The following is a 24,925-nucleotide window of genomic DNA, read 5'->3' on the forward strand; positions in this document are numbered from 1 at the left end:
GATCCCAGCTTCTCGGGAGGCTGAGGCAGGAGAGTCACTTGAACCCAGGAGGCAAAGGTTGTGGTGAGCTGAGATTGCACCATTGCACTCCACCCTGGGCAACAAGAGCAAAACTTCGTCTCAAATAATAATAATAATAATAATTTTATTTCAATTATCACCTCCTCAGAAAACTTTTTATATTCAAATTGCTTAAGTAATAATGTTAGTCCATTCTGTTGCTGCCTTAATCAGACTGCCATCAATCATTAACTCTCACATATTATTGTAACTGTCTTCCTTTTGTCTAATGTTACTCACCTCCTGTCTCCTCTCTCTTCTAATTGAATCTATTCTTTTAAAATATAGCTAAGATTTTATTATGCCATTTTCCTGGTTAAAACCCAGGTTAGGCCAGGCATGGTGGCTCATGCCTGTAATCCCAGTACTTTGGGAGGCCCAGGCTGGGGAATCACTTGAGACCAGGAGTTGGAGATCAGCCTGGCCAGCGTAGAGACACCCGGTCTCTACTAAAAATACAAAAAAATAAAAAACTTCAGCTGGGCATGATGGTGCATGGCTGTAATCTCAGCTACTTGGGAGGCTGAAGCATGAGAATTTCTTGAGCTTGGGAGGCAGAGATTGCAGTGAGCTGAGATCATGTCACTGCACTTCAGCCTAGGTGCTAAAGACTCTGTCTCAAACAAAACCAAAAAAACAAAAAAAACAAAACACCCAGGTTAATGGCTTTCAATCAGTTGTCCTTAGAATAAAGTCTGAATTCTTTAGCTTGTTCTAGAAGTTTTTTTTGTTGTTTATTTATTTATTTGTTGGTGATCTGCTTTCTTTTTACCTCTATAGCTTCATTTCTTCCCATAGTCTTCTTGATACCCTTTGATGCAGACATATTGAACTTTCTCTGCTTTTATAGTGTGCCAAGTTTTTTTATTTTCTCTGAGGCTTTTCCATAGGCTAATCTCTGTACCTTACCTGCTTATCTTAGTACGTTCAGACTGCTATTATAAAATACCACAAACTGCTATTATAAAATGCCATAGATTTGGTAGCTTATGAACTGCAGAAATTTATTTCTCATAGTTCCAGAGGATGAGAAATCCAAGATCAAGGTGCTGGCAGATTTGGCGTCTGGTGAGGTCCCATTTCCTGGTTCCTAGATGGTGCCTTATCCCTGTGTCTTCATGTGGTGGGATGAGTGAAAGACTTCCCGTTTATTCATTTGTTAGGATAAACTATAAACTGTTTATCCTGGTGGAGCTTACATTCAAGTGTGTGGAAATAGGCAAAAATAAGAACATACTAAACATGTATTGGCCAGGCATGGTGCTCACACCTGTAATCCCAGCACTTTGGGAGGCTAAAGTGGGAGGATCACCTAAGAGCAGCCTGGACAACATAGGGAGATCCTTTCTCTACAAAAAATATAAAAGAAAATTAGCCAGGAGTGGTGTCATGCACCTGTATTTTCAGCTACTCGGGAGGCTAAGGTGGGAGGATCGCTTGAGCCTAGGAGTTCGAGGCTGCAAGTTAACCATGATTGTGCCACTGCACTCCAGCTGGGATGATAAAGCGAGACCCTGCCTCAAAAATAAATAAATAAATAATGTATCAACTTAGACAGTTGGTATTATTGAGAAAAATAAAACAGGAAAGGGAGCATATAAAGTGTTCTTGGTGGCTGCAATTTTAAATAGTTATCAGGGAAGACTTCTCTGAGAAGGGGATAATGCAAAAAGAACTGAAGGAGTTGAGGAAATGAGTCGTGGATTTCTGGGGCAAGCATTTTTCCAGGTCTGGAACAACAGGTCTCTAAGGTGAGAATATGCCTGTCATGTTGAAAAAGCAACCAGAGGCTGGGTGTGGTGGCTCACACCTGTAATCCCAGCTTTGGAAGGCCGAAGTGGCCAGATCACCTGAGGTCAGGAGTTCGAGTCCAGCCTAACCAACATGGAGAAACTCCGTCTCTATTAAAATACAAAATTTAGCTGGGCGTGGTGGTGCATGCCTGTAAACCCGGCTACTTGGAAGGCTGAGGCACTTGAACCTGGGAGGCGGAGGTTGCAGTGAGCTGAGATCATGCCATTGCACTCCAGCCTAGGCAACAAGAGCAAAACTCCATCTCAAGAAAAAGCAGCCAGGCGGCCAGTGTAGCTCTAGCATAGTGAGCCAAGGAAACATTGGGCCTGCCTCTTGTAGGGCCTTAGAGACTATTAAACAGATTTTAGTTTTTAACTCTTACTGTGGTAGGAAGCCATTGGAAAATTTTAAGCAAGGAAATGAACAGATTTGATTTACATTTTTATGGGATACACGATAGCTGCTGTGTTGAAAATACACTGTTAGTGGGGTAAGGGTAGGAGCAAAAAGAGTATTAGGAATCTATTACAATGATCTATATACAGTGTGAGGATGACTTGGAGCAGAGTGGTAACAGTAGGGGTGCTGAGATTCTGGATACATTTTCAATGTGGATCTAATAAAATTTTCTGATTAGAGGGGTATAAAATGTAATTTTTTTTTGTTTTTTGAGACGGAGTCTTGCTCTGTCACCAGGCTGGAGTGTAGTGATGCAATCTTGGCTTACTGCAACCTCCGCTTCCTGGGTTCAAGCAATTCTGCCTCAGCCTCCCAAGTAGCTGGGACTACAGGTGTGCGCCACCATGCTCAACTCATTTTTTTATTTTTTTTTATTTATTTATTTATTTTTTTTTGAGACGGAGTTTCGCTCTTGATACCCAGGCTGGAGTGCAATGGCGCGATCTCGGCTCACCGCAACCTCCGCCTCCTGGGTTCAGGCAATTCTCCTGCCTCAGCCTCCTGAGTAGCTGGGATTACAGGCACGCACCACCGTGCCCAGCTAATTTTTTGTATTAGTAGAGACGGGGTTTCACCATGTTGACCACATTTTTTTTTTTTTTTTTATTTTTAGTAGGGTCGGGGTGTCACCATGTTGGCTGGGATGGTCTTGATCTCTTGACATTGTGATCCACCCAACTTGGCCTCCTAAAGTGCTGGGATTACAGGCATGAGCTGCCGTGCCCAGCCTAAAATGTAATTTCTTTTGGTAACTTTTTCAGAGAGTCTATAAGCTTCTTAAGAGTGAAGACTTTGTCTTATTTATTATTGTATTCTTAGCACCATACCACAATAGCTAGAACATAGTAATCACATGTCCATGTGATGATTTTTTTTGTGTGAGATGGAGTCTCACTCTGTCACCCAGCCTAGAGTGCAGTGGCAGGATCTCAGCTCACTATAGCCTCTGCCTTCTGGTGCAAGCAATTCTTCTGGCCTCAGCCTCCCAGGTAGCTGGGATTACAGTCATGTGCCATCACGTCTGGCTATTTTTTTTGTATTTTTATTAGAGACTGGGTTTCATCACGTTGGCCAGGCTGGTTTTGAACTACTGACCTCAGATGATCTGCCCGCCTTGGCCTCCCAGAGTGCTGGGATTACAGGTGTGAGACACAGTGCTCGGCCACCCATGTGATTTTTAAAAAATGATATAGTACTTAAAAAAATTACTTACTTTTTACATTGACACTTTTTATTTTAGAGACGAGTTTCACTCTTGTTGCCCAGGTTGGAGTGCAATGGCACGATCTCAGCTCACTGCAACCTTCGCCTCCCAGGTTCAAGCAATTCTCCTGCCTCAGCCTCCTAAGTAGCTGGGATTGCAGGCATACACCACCATGCCTGGCTAATTTTGTATATTTAGTAGAGATGAGGTTTCTTCATGTTGGTCAGGCTGATCTCGACCTCCTGACCTTAGGTTATCCCTTGCCTTGGCCTCCCAAAGTGCTGGGATTACAGGTGTGAGTCACCACTTTTGGCCTAAATTGACAATTTTAATTGCACCTATTTGTGGGTTTCAATTTGATGTTTCATACATATCAATGTTGCATAATAATCCAGTCAGTGTGGTTAGTATATCCATGACCTCATTCATGTATCATTTCTTTGTAGTGAGAGCATTCAAAAGACTCTCTCCTAGTTATTTTGTGATATACAATGTTTCACTGTTAACCACAGTTACCCTACTGTATGGTAGAATACCAACAGGTAAATACTTTTTGAATGAATGATTGTATATGGAAACTTAACAGTGAACAAACAAGAGTAAAGTGATAGGCAGTCTAAAACTGTGGTGGCAAAAACAAAACAGCCAGGCACAGTGGCTCATGCCTAGAATCCCAGCACTTTGGGAGGCCGAGGTGGGCGAATCACCTGAGGGCAGGAGTTCGAGACCAGCCTGGCCAACTTGGTGAAACCCTGTCTCTACTAAAAATACAAAAAGTAGCTGGGCATGGTGGTGGACACCTGTAATCCCAGCTACTCAGGAGGCTGAGGCAGGAGAATCTCTTGAACTGGGGAGGCAGAGGTTGCAGTGAGCAAGATCACACTACTGTACTCTAGCCTGGGCAACAGAGGGAGACTCTTGTCTCAAAAAACAAAACAAAAACCAAATGAAACATGATTTTCTTTTCTTTTCTTTTTTTTCCTTTTTTAGACAGGGTCTCACTCTATTGCCTGGGCTGGAGCTCAGTGGTGTGAACATGGCTCACTGCAGCCTGGACCTCCTGGGCTCAAGTGGTTCCCCTGCCTCAGCCTCTCAAGTACCTGGGACTATAGATGCATGCCTCCATGCCCGGCTAATTTTTTTTTTTTTTTTTTTTTTTTTTTTTGTAGTTTTTGTAGAGATGAGGATTTGCCATGTTGTCCAGCCTGGTCTCAAATTCCTGGGCTGAAGTGATCTGCCTGTTTCAGCCTTTCAAAATGCTGGCATTATAAGTGTGAGCCACTGTGCCTGGCCAAAGCATCTTTTAGAGAGGAATTGTTCTGTAGTTTTAGCACTTGAGACTGTGGTTATCCGGAAGACAACTCTTTCTTCAGCTAAAAAAAAAAAAAAACGAACTCATGTTCCTCACTTTCATCCTCTGGATAATCTTTAAGGGTTATTAACAAAAGGAATAATTACAGTAATGATAGCTAACATTTACTGAATGTTTCTTTGTACCAGGTATAATGATAAGTTTATTGCATGTATTATCTTATTTAAGTGTCATGAGATCCATATGAAGTAGATGTTATTGTTATTTCACTTAACAGTTGAGGAAATTGAAGGTCACGTAGCTACTAAGAGTGATATGAATCTAGGATTCAAGCCCAAGCCTAGCTCTTAATTGCTACCCTGTCTTGCTTCCCATCTGACATTTATTTTCAGTCTTCCTCTCTTTCCTTGCTATTATCCTAAGTGACTTTGATAACTCAAGGAACATTTTTTTTTTTTTTGAGATGAAGTTTCGCTCTTGTTGCCCAGGATGGAGTGCAATGGCACGATTCATCGCATCCTTCACTTCCCAGGTTCAAGCCATTCTCCTGCCTCAGCCTCTTGAGTAGCTGGAATTACAGGCATGCCCCACCACACCCAGCTAATTTTGTATTTTTAGTAGAGATGGGGTTTCTCAATGTTGGTCAGGCTGGTCTTGAACTCCTGACCTCAGGTGACCACCCATCTTGACCTCCCAAAGTGCTGGGATTATAGGCACGAGCCATCTCTCCGGGCTTGAGAGCATAGACAATTGTGATAAAGACTGGGGAGTTGTGATTTTAATATTTCAGGTGAAACTTTTATGCCTGATGATACAGTAGATGGTATTGCCATGGATTTGAGTAGCTGGAAAAGAGATAATAAAGATCATTGACATCGACAACATTAAGGAATTGGGAGGTCAAGGAACATTTTAACCTTCCAGGGTCAGTGTCACTGTGTCAAATGTGACTTCCCAGTGTCAAGGAACATTTTAACCTCCAAGTTTCTTAATGTTGTCAGTGTCAATGATCTTTATTATCTCTTTTCTAGCTACTCCATTCCATGGCAATACCTTCTACTGTATCATCAGGCACAATAGTTTAACCTGAAATACTAAAATCGTATCTCCCCATTCTTTACCATAATTGTCTAGCATCTCACAAACTTTATTCTTCATATTCTCACTACCTCATTTCCTTGGCCTTGCTGAGTAATCTAGGTTTTTAATTGCTATCTTTTTATCTAGTCTCTCAGTACTTCCCTTTCATCTTTAAATAGATGTCTAATGATAGTTCCTATTTGTTGAGCACTTACAATGTCTCAGGCACTACATTTAGTATTTTATATACACAATAACTCTAGAAGAATATGTGCTAATATTCGGCCCATTTTATAGATAAGGACACTTACACTTAGCAAAGCAAAGTGATTTCCTTAAGGTCATATTATCAGGCATTGGTTGAAACCCAAGTTCACACCTATTATTCTTTTTTTTTTTTTTTGGAGACAGTCTCACTCTGTTGCCCAGGCTGGAGTGCAGTGGTGCCATTTTGACTCACTGCCACCTCCACCTCCTGAGTTCAAATGATTCTCCTGCCTGAGCTTCCTGAGTAGCTGGGATTACAGATGCATGCCACCACACCTGGCTAATTTTTGCATTTTTAGTAGAGACGAGGTTTTACCATGTTGGCCAGGCTAGTCTCGAACTCCTGACCTCAAGTGATCTGCCTGCCTCTGCCTCCCAAAGTGCTGGGATACAGGTGTGAGCCACCATGCCTGGCCCCTCATCCTATTATTGTTATTTGACAAAAACTTAAGCCATACATAAATCAGTATAACAGCCCATATTTTAAAATATCGATACTGTTAGGTATAGGGAATTTGAAATACTGTTTGAAAATGGTTTTATTTGGCTCAGAAAATTAGAAGGAAGAATCATCTACTGGGAATTATGGGTGTGGGCGAGAATGGGATCTCAGGCTAGTGGAATATAGTAAAGACTGAAAATTACTCCCATTAAATTACTTTCAAGGAGAACTTTTTTGTTGAGAACATTATATAACGTGAAAGTATTTGTTATACCTGCCAATAATTTCTTGATCTCGGCTGGGCCTAGTGGCTCATGCCTGTAATTTCAGCACCTTGTGAGGCGGAGGCAGGTGGATCACCTGAGGTCAGGAGTTTGAGACCAGTCTGGCCAACATGGTAATACCCTGTCTCTACTAAAAATACAAAAATTAGCTGGGTGTGGTGGCGTGCACCTGTAGTCCTAGCTACTCAGGCGGTTGAGGCATGAGAATCTTTTGAACCCAGGAGGCCGAGATTGCAGTGAGCTGAGATGGCGCCACTGCAGTCCAGCCTGGACAACAGAGTGAAACTGTCTCAATCAATCAATCAATCAATAAAATAAAACAAAAGCTAATTTGCTGATAATAGGTCTTACATAAGTAAGGACAAAGTGCCATAAACACAAAGATTTTTAAAAATATAAAGAGTATTCTAACTGAAGCAACTGGATACCATAATGAAAATAAATTGAACCAATGCAAATTTATAGCATAAGGATGGTAACTAATTTTAAAAGTCCTACTTCTGATAGGTTTTCACCTTTTGTGCAGTTACCACTTGAAAATTGTCCTTACAAATACTAAAAATAAATACACATTTCTTTTTATTTCTATTTGCATTGTCTTGTTTTATAAAAATATTTTTCTGTATATTTTTCTAAAAGTTGTTATCTCACAGGGTTTCATCTGCCCCTTATGTATGAAAAGATGTATAACTGCTGTTGATTTATTGGAGCATTACCAGAAAGTGCATGCTGAAAATGAAACAAGAGGACAGGAACTTCTTAATGACTCCAGTGCTACTGTGGGTCCTGTATATTTTGTTTTAGCAGCTTGGTGTTTTGGGTTACTCAAAATAGCTTGGTTTTTCTTTGCCTCAGTGTTGCTTTACTTTTTATGCTACAAGGGAATATGGATTGCTTTAATTATGCATGCTTAAAAGATGTTTTAATAAGGAAAAGAGGCTCTTGGGAAGTCTGCATGACTTCTCTTACTGTTTGCACCTGTCCTTTTGTGAATTTGTAAATAAATACAGAAATTTAAGTTAATATTTTAAATCAGTTTTGCCATGAAATCGAAATATTAAGTGAGTATTATTCTAACATTGGTAAGTTATATTTTTATTATTTTGTTAATGTTTCATTTATGAATGTATTAAAATGCTTTAGGATAAAATACTCTGCGCTTACAGAGAAAGAGGACTTTGTGGCCAGGTGCGGTGGCTCATGCCTGTAATCCTAGCACTTTGGGAGGCCAAGGTAGATGGATAACTTGAGGTCAGGAGTTTGAGACCAGCCTGGCCATTGAGGTCAAGAGTTCGAGACCAGCCTGACCAACATGGTGAAACTCCATCTCTACCAAAAATACAAAAACTAGCTGAGTGTGGTGGTGTGCACCTGTAATCCTAGCTACTGGGGAGGTGGAGGTTGCAGTGAGCTGAGATTATGGCAGTGCACTCCAGCCTGGGCAACAGAGTGAGACTCCATCTCAAAAAAAAAAAAAAAAAGAGGACTTTGCATATGAACAGTTATTGTCCCTATCTGGGAAAACGTACAGCATTAGAACTTGAATCTAAGACTGTCTCAATTTTTGTTTTAACTTCCCCAGACTTGAGGAAGGTGACAGAATGACATACTCTCATAAGTAACAGTGGATCACTCCAAAAATATTTCTCAGTAGTGTGGGCCTGGTACATAACAAAGGCTGAGGAGGAAAGCAAGTTAGTGGAAGTGTTGCCCATCTTTAGGCTGGAAATAATTTCTTGGATGATTCTGATATGTTTTCTTTCAAAATCACAATGGTATTCAAAAAACAAAGGAAATATAGTTATAAAAGAATGCAACCTTTTGCACGAGAAAGACCAAAAATTACTTTTCTTCTATGAGGCAATTATGTATATAAGAAAGTAATCTCACCAACATTTACTTATTTGACACATTAGTGGAGTACCTTTTATGTGGCAGATATAGGAGGTAATAGAGAGGGAGGTAATAGGTGAATATGGTACAATAAACTACCCCAAGAGGTTTCTATGATAGATATTACTTGCAAAATGTTCAGTGGCTAATTCAGCATGAGAGGAACTCGGGAAAAACTTTGTAAGAGAACATTTAAGCCAGAGATTTTAACTGTGGTGGAGAAAATGGATGCATGCAGGAGGATGCCAATTAAACTGGCTGAAGCAGTGCAAGCAAAGATGGAAGATTCTTGAAAATCTGCTTAGCATTTTATCACATTATCCTTCTGGACCTTGTGGGTCAACTTTTCTTTTTTATGGGCTAGACAAAAATCAAAAGTAATAAATAATCTCACCTACTCTGCACTTAAACTAAGGGGTTTCCTTCCTTCCCTCCCTCCCTCCTCTTTTTTTTTGAGGCAGAGTCTCACTCTGTTGCCCAGACTGGAGTGCAGTGGCGCAGTTTTGGCTTACTGCAACCTGCACTTCCCGGATTCAAGCAATTCTTCTGCCTCAGCCTCCTGAGTAGCTGGAACTACAAGCGGGCACCACTACGCCTGGCTAATTTTTTTGTATTTTTTTTTTAGTAGAGGTGGGGGTTTCACCATGTTGGCCAGGGTAGTCCAGAACTCCTGGCCTCAAGTGATCTCCTTGCTTTAGCCTCCCAAAGTGCTAGGATTACAGGTATGAACTACAGCACCCGGCGAGGGCTTTTCTTTTAATTAAAATGATACTTGGTACAACAGGAATACCTTAAGTATCTAGTTAAGGTAAGTTCCCAGCTGCAGTGGATGAGAAAGGATTACAGATAACCAAACTCTAAGAGTATGGAATTTATTGTTTTTAATCTTAAGTAAATTGCGTTTTTTGGAAGTTGGTGACAAATTTGAAATGACTAAAGGAAAGAAGTGTGGCTGGCTAGTTTTAGTGTGTTATTGTTAGCTAACAGTCTTTCTCTGATAAATGTCTATCTAGCAACCTTGATCACCTTGGAGATCATTTAGAAAAAAGTAAAGGAGTCTCTTGCATCAAATTGATTTACAAAGTCCATGAATTAATGGTCATGCACTCTGTTTATGGGACATCCCTGAGGCACTCATTCTAAACTCATTATACTGTTATTTTAAATGATTGATGGGTTTTAATAAACTTTTTTTTTCTTAATCTGTCAATCCCATTTATTGCAGGTTAGCATTCCCAGAGCTAGCATGCTAAGAATTTTTAGAAATGACTGTTGAAATACAAAGCAGACAAACTATAAAGTATGAGTATAAGAATTAAAGAGGCTTGCCAGAATTAATAAGGTAGAAGACATCTGTTCAGTGATAAATATTTATGTCTCAGAGGCATTAGGCAAAGGTTTAATATCATCTGTTTGAGAAGATAAGGAATTATATGTATTTTAGAAAGATTTATTTTTATTAGAAATGTTCCAAAATTTAAGTTTTATTTAAAGAAGAAAGTCCTAATCACATGGAAAATTCACTTTTTTTTTTTTTTTTTTTTTTGGAGATGGAGACTTGCTCTTTTGCCCAGGTTGAAGTGCAGTGGTGCAGTCTCGGCTCATTGCAGCCTCCACTTTCTGAGTTCAAGCAATTTTCCTGCCTCAGCCTCCCAAGCAGCTGGGATTACAGGTGCCCATCACCATGCCTGGCTAGTTTTTTTTGTATTTTTAGTGGAGATGGGGTTTCACCATGTTGTCCAGGCTGATTTCAAACTCCTGACCTTTGATCCATCCGCCTCGGCCTCCCAAAGTGCTAAGATTACAGGTGTGAGCCACCATGCTCGGCCTATGTGGAATATTTCTGTAATGAAATATATGTTACTGATTTTTAAAATTTCTCATTAGGAATGAATCATTTATTTCTGGGGTATTAACCTGGTAATATTTGGAAGTTTTAAGAAGGTGTGGCATACCTCAGTGTGATCATTAGCTTTCTGGCACTCTTAGGTATCTGGAGCCCAAACCTGAAGTGGAGACAATAGTCAAAAAGCTAAAGTTGTGAAGATTAAACTGTGTAATAGGGATGTAGCTTCTCCGAGGAACACATTTTAATTTTCTTTCTAGTCACTGGCAGAAGTTGAGGCACAAAAGACAAATGACAGGCTAAACATTATAGGGGTACATGTACTGTTGCACTAAAGGCAAATCTAGTAGCGTTGTACAACAGTGGGTTAGGAGATCTAAGAATGCCAACAGATGGTTTTGAAGAAAAAGAGAAAAACAGCAGCTAGACTAACATCCTGACTGGGAACATTCATTCATTCAGAAGACAGTGTTGAGTACCAAATATCTCCAGTGGTATCACTGTATTCTGATGTCCAGAGGCACAACCTCAATACTACCCTTTACTCATTTCAGGAGTTTCATAGGAAATTATTGCATTTATTCACCTTTTGTGCCCCTGCCCTTCACTCTGGCTCTGTGATCAGAACACACCTAGAAGCCTTCTGTTTTCTAAACGTAACATGACTATGTTTCATAGTGTTTCCTGCACCTTTGTTTATGCTCCATTTGCTTAGAATGCTTTTCTTTTATCTCTGCCAGTAAACTCCTATTAATTCTTTAGTACCTAATTCCAGTGACTGACACACACACACACACACACACACACACAATATGCAGCTGCAATGAGGATGGAGATGAGACACATATATAATATGTATTTTTGTAAAGTATTAACTGCTGCCACAGGTGGAGTTGGATACTTCTCCTGTGTTACCATAATTCTTTATATATAATTGTATTATATAGCATTGTCTGGTAATATTTGTCTAAATATCAGTATGTCTAATAATCACCCTTGATTCTGTCACACATAATGTGCGCAAATAATAAATGAGGATATACATTTTTTTTTTTTTGCATCAGCACTCAAGGAACAGAAGTTTTTCATTTATTTATTTTTAGTTTTTACATGCTCAGAGTACTGATTGCTTAGCTCATTTTTCTCCCTTGGAAGATTTTATAATCTGTAAGCTATCAGAGATTTTCTGTTATTTTGTGTGTGTGTGCCAATTTTTGCACTGCCAGGTTCATTCATATTTCAGTAAATAAATATGCAATTTAGAAAAATACTGTATGTTTAAAGTACCATCTGTAGCCATTATGGAAATATGGATTAAAAAAATCCAATATGCTGAGTATTATAGTGAGTATAGGAACTTGACAAGCTGGTGAGAATGCTCCTGGAGGGAAGAAGCAGTATACACAAAGGCACAGAAATTTGATAGCATGCTCAAGGAAACACAGATATTTAGTATTGTTGAAGTATGGTGAGGGGATGTCTGGAGAACAGACTGCATAGGTTGTTGGGGAATGGTTATGGAGAACCTTATATGCCATGTTGATGATAAAGGTTGGTGAAGGATATTGAAAAATCTATTTTAGAAAGATTCCTCTGGCAACCCTGTGGAAGATTAATTAGGGAGAGGGAAGACTGGATATAGGAACACTGTTTCTAATGTTATTGTAGTAGTCTGGACAAGAAATACTGAGTGTCTGAACATGAGCAGTTGCAACGAGGATGGAGATGAGAAGATGGAAAGGAGAAATGTTTATGCTTAGTGTTTTATTAGAAATGAGTCAGAGGGAGAGTAGTTGAGCCAAATTTTTAGGTTTCTAGTTCAGATGAAAGGTAGGTGTTGGTGAGAAAAGGAAGTTTGGGAAATGAGTCTTCCATTTGTTGTATTTGAGATGCCTGTGGGATGCAAGTAGAGATGCATGTTGTTAAAGATCCAGAAGAGTTCTGGAGCGAGTTCTTGGCTAGATAGATGGACTTGGGAGTCATCAGCACATCAGTGATAGCTGAAACCATTGCATTATCATATACCTGGGAGAATACTGAGTCAGAAGAGGAGGAGGTCAATGAGAGAGCCTTGGGGAACAGTGATTCTTAAAGGGAATTGTATTTGTTTCTTATAGAAGGAAGAGAGGATGGCCATTCTTACATGTAAAAGCTGTACATTCTTATAAAACAAAACTTACTTTCCATAGAACCTTCAAAGTTATCATGTATTTTTTTGTTGCTTACAATGCAGAAATGCATTGACGCACCAGTGTCATACACATTCCATTTTATTTTTATATCCGTAATAGAGGGAAATTTTAGAATTGTGGTGTATTTGATGGAAGTAAAACAAGTTTATTTCTTGCTACCTTTAATTAGAAGAATTGTATGTGTAATAATTTTATCATACTTTTGCTAATTACTATTTCATCTTTGATTTAATGAATGACCATAGATACTCTTCAGCATATGAAATACTCATGCAGAATAGATTGCATGAGGAAATTCTTGTGTATTAGGGTGAAAAATGGGCTGATAGTGTTTTCAGAATTAATATCCAGTAATATTTTTTAAAAGTCAAGATTTTGGAGTAAGGCTTCTTCAAAACCTTTGATATGGTGTGTTCGTGTGTGTGTGTGTGTGCATGTATGCGTATGTATGTGATGTATGTGTGTAAAGTGTGGGGAAACTACTTTATTATCCATAAACACTTTGGAATGCAAATAATTTAAAGAGTAATTCAAAGTTGAGAGTTTTCTATTTATATTGGATTGATGATACTGAAGTATTATGTTTTATGTGTACACACACACACACACACACACACACACACACACACACATTTTTTGATACGGAGTTTTGCTCTTGTTGCCCAGGCTGGAGTTCAGTGGCACTATCTCGGCTCACTGCAACCTCCGCCTCCCAGGTTCAAGCGATTCTAGTGCTTCAGCCTTCTGAGTACCTGGGATTACAGGTGTGTGCCACCACACCCGGCTGATTTTTGTATTTTTAGTAGAGATGGGGTTTTGCCCTGTTGGCAAGGCTAGTCTTGAACTCCTGACCTCAAGTGATCTGCCCACCTCAGCCTCCCAAAGTGCTGGGATTATAGGCGTGAGCCACTACACCTGGAGGTATTATGTAATAATTTGAATACTACTGGCAATTTGATGGATACAGAAGTTGAGTAAGTAATATTTTATAGGACCAACAGACAATTGGAGAGAAGGCTGTGAATTTGTTTAATTTGCTAATTTACTTTGCAATCAGGTACCCCTACAATACAAACTTAAGTGCCATCTGGTTAATCATTAATTCAGTTTCATGCATGAAGGTATTTTTTTAATATGTATATATTCTGCCTTCTCAGTTTTTTGAAGGCCAAGACTATATTTTTATCATTTCTATCTTGTAGAGAATAGTGATAACACTTAAAATTATAGTCAATAAGTATTTTTTGAATAAAGTCACTAAAAAGTTAGATAAAAGGGCTTCTTTTAAGGCAGTGATTTATAAGCATGAGTCAATGAGTTTAAGAGATAGTATATTGCAGTGAGCTGAGATCACGCCACTGCACTCCAGCCTGGGTGACAAAGTGAGACTCTGTCTCAAAAAAAAAAAAAAAAGATTGCTGCAATGAAAGCGATAGTATAGCATTTCAGAACATGGGATTTGTCTAGCAGACTTGTGCATCTTTTGGTTTAATTAGGTTTGTGATCCTAGGAAAGTAATATAACTTTTCTGAGGTTTAATTTCCTCTTCTATAAAATGAAGGTAAGAATACTAACAAAGTATTGAGAGATTTAAATGAGATTGTGTAGGGAAAGTACATAGTATAGAATCTACAAATAGTCATTATTGTTATACATTCTGTCCTGTAACTAACAGCTATCTGTACCTGTGCTTCTCAGATATTTTTGATAGCAACCACTTAAGAACTATACTTTTCTGTAATCACTCAAAACAGAAGTTAACAAAACATTATTTATCCTTACTACATATGATAAACTCTAATATATTTTGTTGTAGAGAATTATTTTTTAAAAGTTTCGGCTGGGTGTGGTAGCTCACACCTGTAATCCCAACACTTTGAGAGACTGAGGTGGGTGGATCACCTGAGGAGGTCAGGAGTTTGAGACCAGCCTAGCCAACATGGTGAAACCCCGTCTCTACTAAAAATACAAAAAAGATTATTTGAGCATGGTGGTGTGCACCTGTAATCCCAGCTACTTGAGGGGCAGAGGCAGAGAGAATCGCTTGAATCTAGGAGGCAGAGGTTGCAGTGAGCCAAGATTGTGCCATTGCACTCCAGCCTGGGTGTGTCCAGCATGACTCTGTCTCAAAAAAAAAAAAAAGTTGTAACCCAGTAAGTTGATTTTATGATTCATTAATGAATTGGAACCTAAAACTTGTAAAACATGGATCTTTATCAGCATTTTTAATGTAGTACTCTAGTTGATAGTTTTAATCATATAATAATTCTGGGATTCGTTATATAGTTATATATATACTTTTAATATTTTATGGGGCTACACACTAAATTTAGGCCTTTACTGTGTTAGCCTTGGGTTAGCAAAGAAATTTACTGACTAGAATACTTGTCTATTGTTGTAGATATCTGAGCTCTGTGGTGATTATGAATTACTTTTCTCCCCTCAGTGATTCTTCATCATCATCATCTTTTTTTTTTTGTTAGCATTCCTGTGAGGTAGATTGGAACAGATATTATTTTACTAATGGGGCTATCTAGTGAATGGAAGGATATGATGGCAGGTGTTCTCAACTAATCTATATTAGAACTAGCTTTTCAGATTAGACTTGGGTACTCCAGCTATTACTTTATCTAATGTAAAAGACTATTGTAAGGGCTTTCTTTGCATTTTGTAGACTTCAACTAGAATAGACAGTGAAGTATCTTTGCATGATATTAGAATTTGGGATTAATACCATAAGATACGATTTACCTAATGGAACCATTGGTATGATTAAGATATTTGACGATATTTCATAATATGCAAATTGTTATTTCAGAATATTAAATACTATTTTGAAACTTTTTTCTGCCTTTTTCTATAGGGTTTCATATGTCCCCAGTGTATGAAATCTCTTGGATCTGCTGATGAACTTTTCAAACATTATGAAGCTGTTCATGATGCTGGTAATGATTCAGGTCTTGGAGGAGAGTCTAATCTTGCTTTGAAGCGGTACAGTATGATAATTTTGAAGTATAATGTTACAGAATATGCATATGATATCATTGTTTAATCATGATTAATTAGTTGATCAAAATAATTTTTATATTATTTAATTTAAATCTGACCTCATTTAGCATATCCTTCCTCAATTGTTGTTAAAAACTATTCAATCCGTGACCAGTAACTGGTTATACCAGTGGTATATAGGTTATGTTTTATACAATATGGTATATAGGTTATGTTTTTAATGAAGATTGTGAGTTAGCAAAAGAAGGTTAAATTGTATTTAGTATATTCTGTATAATATAAAACGATACAATTTGCTGACATGACTTTATAGTAAGTTGTTAAAATGATGAATTTAGCCAACAATGAAAATTTCATTTTTAATTTAAAATTTAAAAAGTTTCATTTATAATCACCAGTATAGCAATACGCACACGTATACATTGTGCTTCTTGACAATTTGTCTTGGCCATTTTAAGAAGTAAAAGTAAACTAAAATATAACTACTTAGAATTGCACTCAGCAATATAACTTTGCATTTATTTTGCCATTGGAGAGAACTCTTGTCTTTTTTCCCCACTGAGAACATAAACAGTTCACTTCATTATAATAGTAAAAAAGTATTTTTATGCTTTCCTTAAGAATACCTTACTGGTTGATTAATCTGCTATAACACAAAGAATACTACATAAAGGAAAATATAATAATCACATCAACTTTGTAGGACTATGAAACGTGGTCATTTTAATGTATTGAAATATGTGGGAAAACCAGTGCTTTTGGGAAGAATGGATCTTCCATTTTAAATGACTGTTAATGCTCTAAGGTATTTTTGTGTGTGAATTAATAATTTCAGCTACTATTTTGTCATTTGTTAGGAAATAGATTAAAAATGTGTGGTTATATTAGATTATATTGTAAACGTTTTTATATTTAATTTCAGTTTAATAGAGTTGCATTTCAACTATGAATTAGACCATGTCCAATATATGAACTTTTAACATAAAAGCATCCATGTCTACCCTTGTTCTTAACTTTTCATTTAGAGTTTTAGATCATTGAAGCCTGACTTCTGCTCTATCATTCTGTGGCAATGGCTCTTTCAAAGGCCAACAGTAACCTGTATTATTTTCAGTTCTTATTTTGCTTGACCTCTATTTTGGTTATCTATTACTGTCTGACAATCTACCCAAAGAGCAAAGTGGTTTAAAACTATGACAGTTTATTAATTCTCATGATTCTTTGAATTGACTGAATGGTTCTTCTGCTTTAAGTGAGGTAGACTGGGGTTGTAGGAAGACCAGAAGGTTCTAAATAGCCTCACGTTCATGGCTGGAAGTTGGTGTTGGATGCCAGCTGGGAGCTTATCTGGGGCTTTATGCCAGAGGCTTCAGTTCTCTTTCATGTGGGCCTCTTTATGTGGCTGCTTGGACTTCCTCACAAACTGGTAGTTCGTTCCAAGATAGTATGTTCCAAGAGGAAAGAAGCAGAAGTTGCCAGTCTTCTTTAGGCTTGATTCAAAAGTGTCAGAGCATCACTTCTGCCATTCTATTGGATAAAGTAGTCATAGTGCCAGGTCAGATTCATGAAGCCTGAAGGCAAACTTTGTCTTTTAGTGGATTAGTGGATTTTGTGTATAGGAAAGGAAAAATTTGATTGTAATCATATCTGTAGACTATCTACAACAACCACTGCAAAATTTGGCTCTGCCAGCTTTCCTTCCTTCGAGTCTTCTGAGGTTACATACCATTGTGATAATTTTTTCTTGATCTGTTTTGTAAGCTGCTCTTCCTCTGTGTGATCTACCTGGGGTAATATCTACATCCATAACTTCCTCCTAAACCACATCTCCAACCTAGAATTATCTCTCAATTTGCCTATTAGATATCTTCCCTCTGATGTTCCCAAAGCACCTCATTATTGACATTTAGAAAACAGAGTTTATCCCATTTTCTTTTAAACTTACTGCTTGTCTACTATTACTTCTTCTGGTGAATGGCAGCATTATCTGTTGGCCTAGTTATTAAAGCCAGGAAAGTAGGTGTGCTCATTTTAACACATCTGCTCCTGCTCCCCTCATCTGATCTATCATAAAGTTTAGTTAATTGTTTCCTTATCAGCATATATTCTTTCACATTTTTACTGTTGTAGTTTATTTTAGACCTTAAATCTCACTCAAAAATGTTTTTTTTGTATTTATAGTTGACTCTGTCTTTAGTCTTGTACTCTTCCAATTAATTCTCCATATGGCTGCCAGAATAATACTCTTTCTTCATTTTTTTAGAGCTAGGATCTTGCTCTGTTTTCCAGGCTGGCTCAGTCATAGCTTATTGTAGTCTCCAACTCCTGGGCTCAAGTGATCCTCCTGCCTCAGCCTCCCAAGTAATTGGGACTACAGGCGTGGACCAACATGCCTGGCTAATTTTTACTTTTATTTATTTATTTTTTTGAGACAGGGTCTGCTATATTGTCCAGGAACCTCAAGAAGTCCTCGAGGAATTCTCCCAGCTCAGCCTGCCGAAGTGTTAGGATTGCAGGCCTGAGTCACTGTGCCCGGCCAGAATAATATTCTTAAAATGCAAATTTGATTGGTGTTACTCTAAGTAATAATTTTACTGGCTTCTCTTTGCTTATGGAATAGTTACTGCATGCGTTTCCATTTTTATCTTACTGTGTCTTCATCTTCCCATTTTCCTACACCTCTCTTGTTTCTATTACATTCTACTCTATAACACTTTGAATGACATGTGACTATGAGCTGCTTATGTCTTTTAGATCAAAAGTCCACATGACTCAGGTGGTAATGAAACCTTTTTGCTTTAAAGCCCTCTGTTCATCAGTTTACATGGGAATTTCCTCAACATCAATCAAATTTTTGAAGCTTGATGCATTAGTGGGTTTTTTAAGACTAGATTTTTAAATGTATGCATGTAGATGATATATATGTAGTACAAAATTCAAATGGTTCAAAAAAGTTTGTAGTGAAAATTGAGCTCTTGCCACCCCTTTTTTCCATCAATTTCTTATGTATTCTTCCAGAGATATTCTATGCTTATATATTCATATGCTTATATCTATGTACATATAAATAAATATAAATATCTGTAATTACATAAAATATAGCAGTTCTACGTTGTTCTGTACCTTTTGTTTCTCTCTGTATTTTGTGGATTCTTCCATATCAATGTAGATAGAGCTATCTTATTCTTTTTAATGATGGCATGGAATTTTATCATTCTTTGGTTGATGACTATTTAGGTTATTTCTAGTATTTTGTATATGACATCATATAAGTTCTTGTGGAGATACCATTTGCACATGTTTGGGTATATCTGTAAGATGATTTCAATCCGGCAGGGGAAGATACGTTCCTGACATCCAGAATAATTCTTTATAAAGGTGTTTTCTCATAAAATCTCTCTCCTGCAATAGGGCCTAGAATGAATGGTCAGTTCACCATTCTTTGTCAGTCTGACTCTTAGGTGAGGGAAACAGAATGTGAGAAGCTTCTCAGAAGACAGCATGTCAGACCCAAAGGAATAGAAATAAGCCAATTTGTGTGTGGGGTGTGTGTGTGTGTGTGTGTGTGTGTGTGTGTGTATGTGTGTGTTTCCCCCACCCCCATTTTACAGAGCTTTTTCTTTTTTCTTTTTTTTAAGGTAGAACCTATCATTTTGTTTAGATCTTTATTAAACTGTTGGAATTGAGAAGCAGACAAATGTAATAAATCTTCAAAAATAGATCCTGAAAGGCACTTTCTGCTTAGGGCAAGCAGTCGTGGAATAATCATGTAAATAAGCTGGCTTCTCTGTACCATACCAGCCAAGTCAGTTTTCTCCATGGCCAGCCACACCACCTTGGCCCTTTCTTCTGTTAACACCAGCCAGATCACCTTTAGGTCTAACCCAAGGTTTTTCTGTAGGACAACTTGGCCTACCTGAGAATGCTGGAAACATGTTGTTAAAGGAGTCATGGTGTTGAGAGAAAAAAAAAATCTTTTAAAAGCTGCCATCTGAGATGATGGCTTCTCTGTACTACACATACCCCACAATACAATAAATAAGCAATTAGAAAATGTTCAAGTATAAAGGGATTTCCTCCTCCCTGCCAAAGCACTGCTCTCTGAAGAAAGCTGACTTCTCTGTAGCTACACCAGCTATTCAGAATGCTCATTGGACCTGGTTTTGAAAATAAAACAAAGTTAAAACCCTGGGAGGAGTTATTGTACAGTGTGAAGTACTGAGGCTTTCTTACAAAGAAAAAAAAAGTTATCTGGTATCTAAGTGTGCAACCTACAGACCCTTAGGTACTGCCCTGTGACTCCTCTGTGTGGTATCACAAAGGTGCCAAGTGCCTGTTTTACTAGAGCTAGGAGTTGATGAGGTTTGGCTAGTGTTGAAACAATGCATAGGATTGGTTTACTAAATTAAAACCTTACTATGTATGTTCTCCAAAAGACAGCTGAAAGTGGAGAGATTTTGATTTGGTGCTGTTAAAGAGGTGGCAATTAAGAGCATAAACACCAGGGAGATGGTTTAATAGTAACTGTCTTTTTTTGATGTCAGGCTAGAGCTCCAACTAGGAACTTGCGTTGCATGCAAAATTGATCAGATAGGGAACATTCCCTGTCAAAAAGGAACATAATTAGAAATGGATCAAGTTACAGGGAAGATAAGAGGAAGGCTTCACATTCATAATAGAGCTCAAGACATTACAAATTCATGCTGACAGTGCTGTGGCATTGCCAGACAGAGGCTATAAGTGGAACTACAAGTACTTTATGTGCACATTACAAGGACATTTTCAGCATCTGGTGGGAAAGTCAATGCAATTGGGACTTTGGAGCGTTGGGTCATAGGTCACAAAGGTTCAATTTCAAAGTATTATTTACTACAATGTTGTTTCTAGGCAGTTACATGGATCACCTGTGCTCACTAAATTCATTACAATGGTGAATAAAACACATAGGGACAGAATACCAAGCCCTACTTACAGTCCCCCACAAAAGCTAAAATTCATGTCATTGACTAGAGTGACTACAACTGATCAGGAGCTAAAAGAGGACAGGAAAATTTAGGAAGGAGGGCCCTTTCCCTCAGAGCTTGAAGGCTTCTCTGTAGCCTATGCCAACAAGTATGGAGAAAAGAGGCTAACACTTTTAATATTTAGCTTTTTGGGCACTTCCCACAGGAAGCTGTTCTACCAAAGTGGCCATAGGCTGCAGTCCTCTGATAAATTGGCTTCCTCAGATCCAGATCCCTTACAATGACCCTAGGGTAGAGATTGAAATTCTTCTTCACAGTCTCTAATAGCTTTCTCTCACTCTTCTGAGAGGTACCATAATGGAAAATGGAGATAGATAATGGATAACAAACTCCAATAGCATAAGAGACCTGAACAAGAACCCTCCTGCACAGACCTCCTTTAACAAGGGATTTTGCTACCCAGTGACTAGCATAAGCAGCTGAACGGTTGACCTTAATATAATCCTTTCCTAAAAAGTCACCTCTTCCATGAGTACCCTAACCACCATTAAGTGTCCACAATGGTTTTTCCATTCAGTCAAACAAAGCAAGATCACCCTGAGGCCCACCAATAACAAATCTGCCACTTGGCTGTAGGTAGTAGATTGTATCCTCATCAAGGTATTTTTCAGGCACAATGGCTTTGATGACTTTCTCCTTTAGGGCATTCCTCATTTCATTAAGACAAACCTCTTCATCATGCTGAACAGATATAGCAATTGTGTGGACTCTGATGGGAAGCATAGTACCTTGATCCTGCATATACTGCACAGTAACTTGAGTTTTTAGAATCAGGGTGTAACCAAGGCAAAATGCCATTATGGCATAGTTCTGCCAGTTCAGCTTTAAGTTTATATTCAATGACTGGTTAAAGGCATGCATAGACTCCTCAGTTTCATCAGTGGCATAGCCAAACAGCAAGCCCTGGTCTCTAGGACCAGTGTCGTCTTCATTTCTGTCAAGATGAACACCTTGAGCAATAACTGGTGACTTGCTCCAAGGCTACCAGCACATTACAAGTTTTGTAATCAAACCCTTTGGAAGAATCATCATATCCAGTGTGTTTAATAGCTTCACCAACCACTTTCTGGTAGTCAGCAGCAACTCTGGATGTAATTACTCCAGCAAGAAGGATCATTCCAGTTTTAGCAACAGTTTCACAAGCTACTTTGTCATCAGGATTTTGTTGAAGGTGGGCTTCAAGGACAGCCTCACTGATCTGGTCACAGATCTTATATGGGTAGCTTTCCCCAACCCACTCTGAGGTGAAGAGGAACGTGCCTTCCTCAATGAATGCCTTGTGGAAGCTGTTGAGCTCCCGTTCATGTTGGTGTTGGTGGCAGTGAGTGGAAGTGCCATTGAGAAGGAGCAGCGGTGAGGTGGCAGCTACGAAATGCACAAGCGGCATTCTACTCAGAGTGGAGGGTGGCAAGGAGCAAACCAAGATTTTTTCTCAGTGTGAAAGAAAGAAACCAATGTTGATAGAGCTAAATGAATGAAAGGGAGAGTGATAAGACAAGGACTAGATTATGCAGATTTTATAGTCCATGTTAATGAGTTTAGATTTCATGCTAACTACAATAGGAAGCCATTGATGCTTATTGTTAGTAAATTAATGAAAGACGTTTTGCCTCTAGCTCGGGCACTTAACAGTCAGTTATATGATTATTTCCATGAGAAAATGTTTTCCATTTATAAACAATGAGCTTTACCAATAAAGTGGTTTTTCTAAGGGCTTTATATATATGCCATTATACATAAAATCTTCCCTAGTTTTTTTTTTTTAATTGAAAAACTATGATATTACTATACAGTTACTAGCCATGATTTGTTAAGACCAGGTTGTTAATTAAAGGACATTATTAATTCCTTCCCCGCATTTTTATTTAGAGATGATGTAACACTACTCAGACAAGAGGTCCAAGACCTACAGGCTTCACTTAAGGTGGGAATAAAAATTGTTATACTTGTTTATTTTCAGTGTTTCAGATAATACAGCTTTTTAAATTTACTAATTAAAAATCTTTTTTATTAGGAAGAAAAATGGTACTCTGAAGAATTAAAGAAGGAGTTAGAAAAATATCAAGGGCTGCAGCAGCAAGTAATTACTTTTAAAATACTTAAAGCATGTTTATTATTATTGATGAAAATTAAACTTAATACCTTTTTGCAAGCAGGTGGTGGCCTGATATAAATAATTTCCTAATTTGTTTCTCTGTGTTTAGTAGCCTGCAGTGTATATTCCTTGTAATTCTGTTGAATGCAAACAAATATATGAGGAGCGAAGATACAATTTTTTTTTAAAGGTGTTCCAATAAAAATCAGTTACTGGATGGGCCCACGTCTGTCATCCCAGCACTTTGGGAAGCTGAGGTGAGAGGGTTGCTTGAGCCAGGAGTTCGAGACCAGCCTGGGCAACACAGGGAGACCATTGTCTCTACAAAAAATTTAAAAATTAGCTGGGTGTGGTGCCATGTGCCTGTGGTCCCAGCTACTTGAGAGGCTGAGATGGGAGGATCATTTGAGCTCTCCATTTCAGCACTGTGGTGAGCTATGATCTTACCACTACAGTCCAAGCTAGGCAGCAGAGCAAGACTCTGTCCCCGACCCCCCGCCGCCACCCCGCAGAAAAAACAAGCATCAGGTACTTATATGTTGTTTTTTAAAATACCAGGCTATAGTATTCTAAATTTTTGCAATATGCCTAAATGGTTAAAAAATAATGGGTTCAAACAGTAGTGAATCTCTTCAAAGCATTTAAATTTCTGACAAATTCATAATGACTAAAGTGTCTATTGGTAGGGAAAGAAATATTACTAGCTATAAATAGCTAGTAATATTTTTATGTTAGTGAAGATTGAAAACTGGGAAACCTGTTCTATTAACAAGGTAAGTTTTAAAAAAATAAAAAAATGTTTATTTGTACATACATGCACACACACATGTTCTGTATGCCTTTAACTATGTAAAAATAATACATAGAAAAAACAGAAGAAAATAATTGTATCAAAAGTGGTTCTCTCTGATAGGATTTTTTTTAATATCTTCGATTTTATATAGTTTAATGTATTTTCTAAGTAAATAACCTTAGTTATGACTTTTATGCTGAAATTATCTTGACTTTTTTCTGAAATTAGAGGAAGAATCAAAGATTAATGAAATCTTGCCAAATCCATAGTCATCATTTGTAAGAATAAAAGTAGCTACCCTTCAGCAATAGTTCTAATATTTTTTTAAAGTAATTAATAATCCCTTTGCACATTATCTTGGCATATTGTGACTTTCACTGAGTCTTTTTTGCTTTTTAGTCTTTGCACCAAGAATTGTTAGTTAGACTGAAAAAGACAAAAACAAATAAATAACAAGATAATCAGTCTTATTACTACTCAGCTTCTCTAATTGGTGATTCTGTTAACATTAAAGAGGTTTTTAGTGGTCCAAAATACTTATAGCTTATTTACTTATGTTTTGTATAGATGCTATTAATAATTAATCATATATGGGCTGTATTATTTTCTGCATCTGACAACAGAGTGGAAATTGTTTACCACATTTGAGATGACTATTTCACATTTAATACACTTAAATAACTTCTCCACAGTGCAAGTTATAAGTTACCTTGGCAGGAAATTTACCTTTGGGGGAAAATATATTTTAAATACTTATGATTCTTAGCAATCAGTATGTCTTAGTTCAATGTATAGAGAAATAAAAAGTCAGATATACAATGGAATGCCTTATTATAAACTCTTTCAGATGTGTATAATTCTTTAAAATATAAAAATAATGCCAAGGTAGTATATTATTTTGTTCCTAATACATGTGACAAATGAAGCCTTATGGAATCTGTTATTTCTGCTTCGTTTAAAGTTGGCTTGTCCTGAATTAAAAAATTATGATTATAAAGCCAGTTTTTTTAGTAGTGATAGTTTGATAGCATGTTTTAAATAATGCAAATTTTAGTAGTGATAGTTTGATAGTATGTTTTAACTAATGCGAATGTTCAAATAATATAGGTGTTGTGTTTGATTGTAATAAGAAGCATGATTTGAAGTATGATTTCACATATTGCATGGTTTA

The 24,925-nt window shown here is 37.7% G+C and overlaps 1 protein-coding gene and 1 pseudogene across 1 annotated transcript in view; one reads left to right on the forward strand and one right to left on the reverse strand.

The window, feature by feature from the left end:
• The window catches only part of EEA1 (early endosome antigen 1), a 158,180-nt gene that overhangs the window by 48,328 nt on the left and 84,927 nt on the right, over window positions 1-24,925 (forward strand). The window contains exons 3-5 of the mRNA XM_021675624.2: window positions 15,697-15,824; window positions 22,736-22,790; window positions 22,881-22,946. Of these exons, the coding sequence (XP_021531299.2) occupies window positions 15,697-15,824; window positions 22,736-22,790; window positions 22,881-22,946 (249 nt within the window). The remainder of the gene's footprint in view (window positions 1-15,696; window positions 15,825-22,735; window positions 22,791-22,880; window positions 22,947-24,925) is intronic.
• On the reverse strand, window positions 21,497-22,253 carry LOC105728808 (S-adenosylmethionine synthase-like; annotated as a pseudogene).

This window comes from Aotus nancymaae, unplaced genomic scaffold, assembly GCF_030222135.1.
Source record: "Aotus nancymaae isolate 86718 unplaced genomic scaffold, 86718_ANA_hifiasm-v0.15.2.pri h1tg000016l, whole genome shotgun sequence".
NCBI lineage: Eukaryota > Metazoa > Chordata > Mammalia > Primates > Aotidae > Aotus > Aotus nancymaae.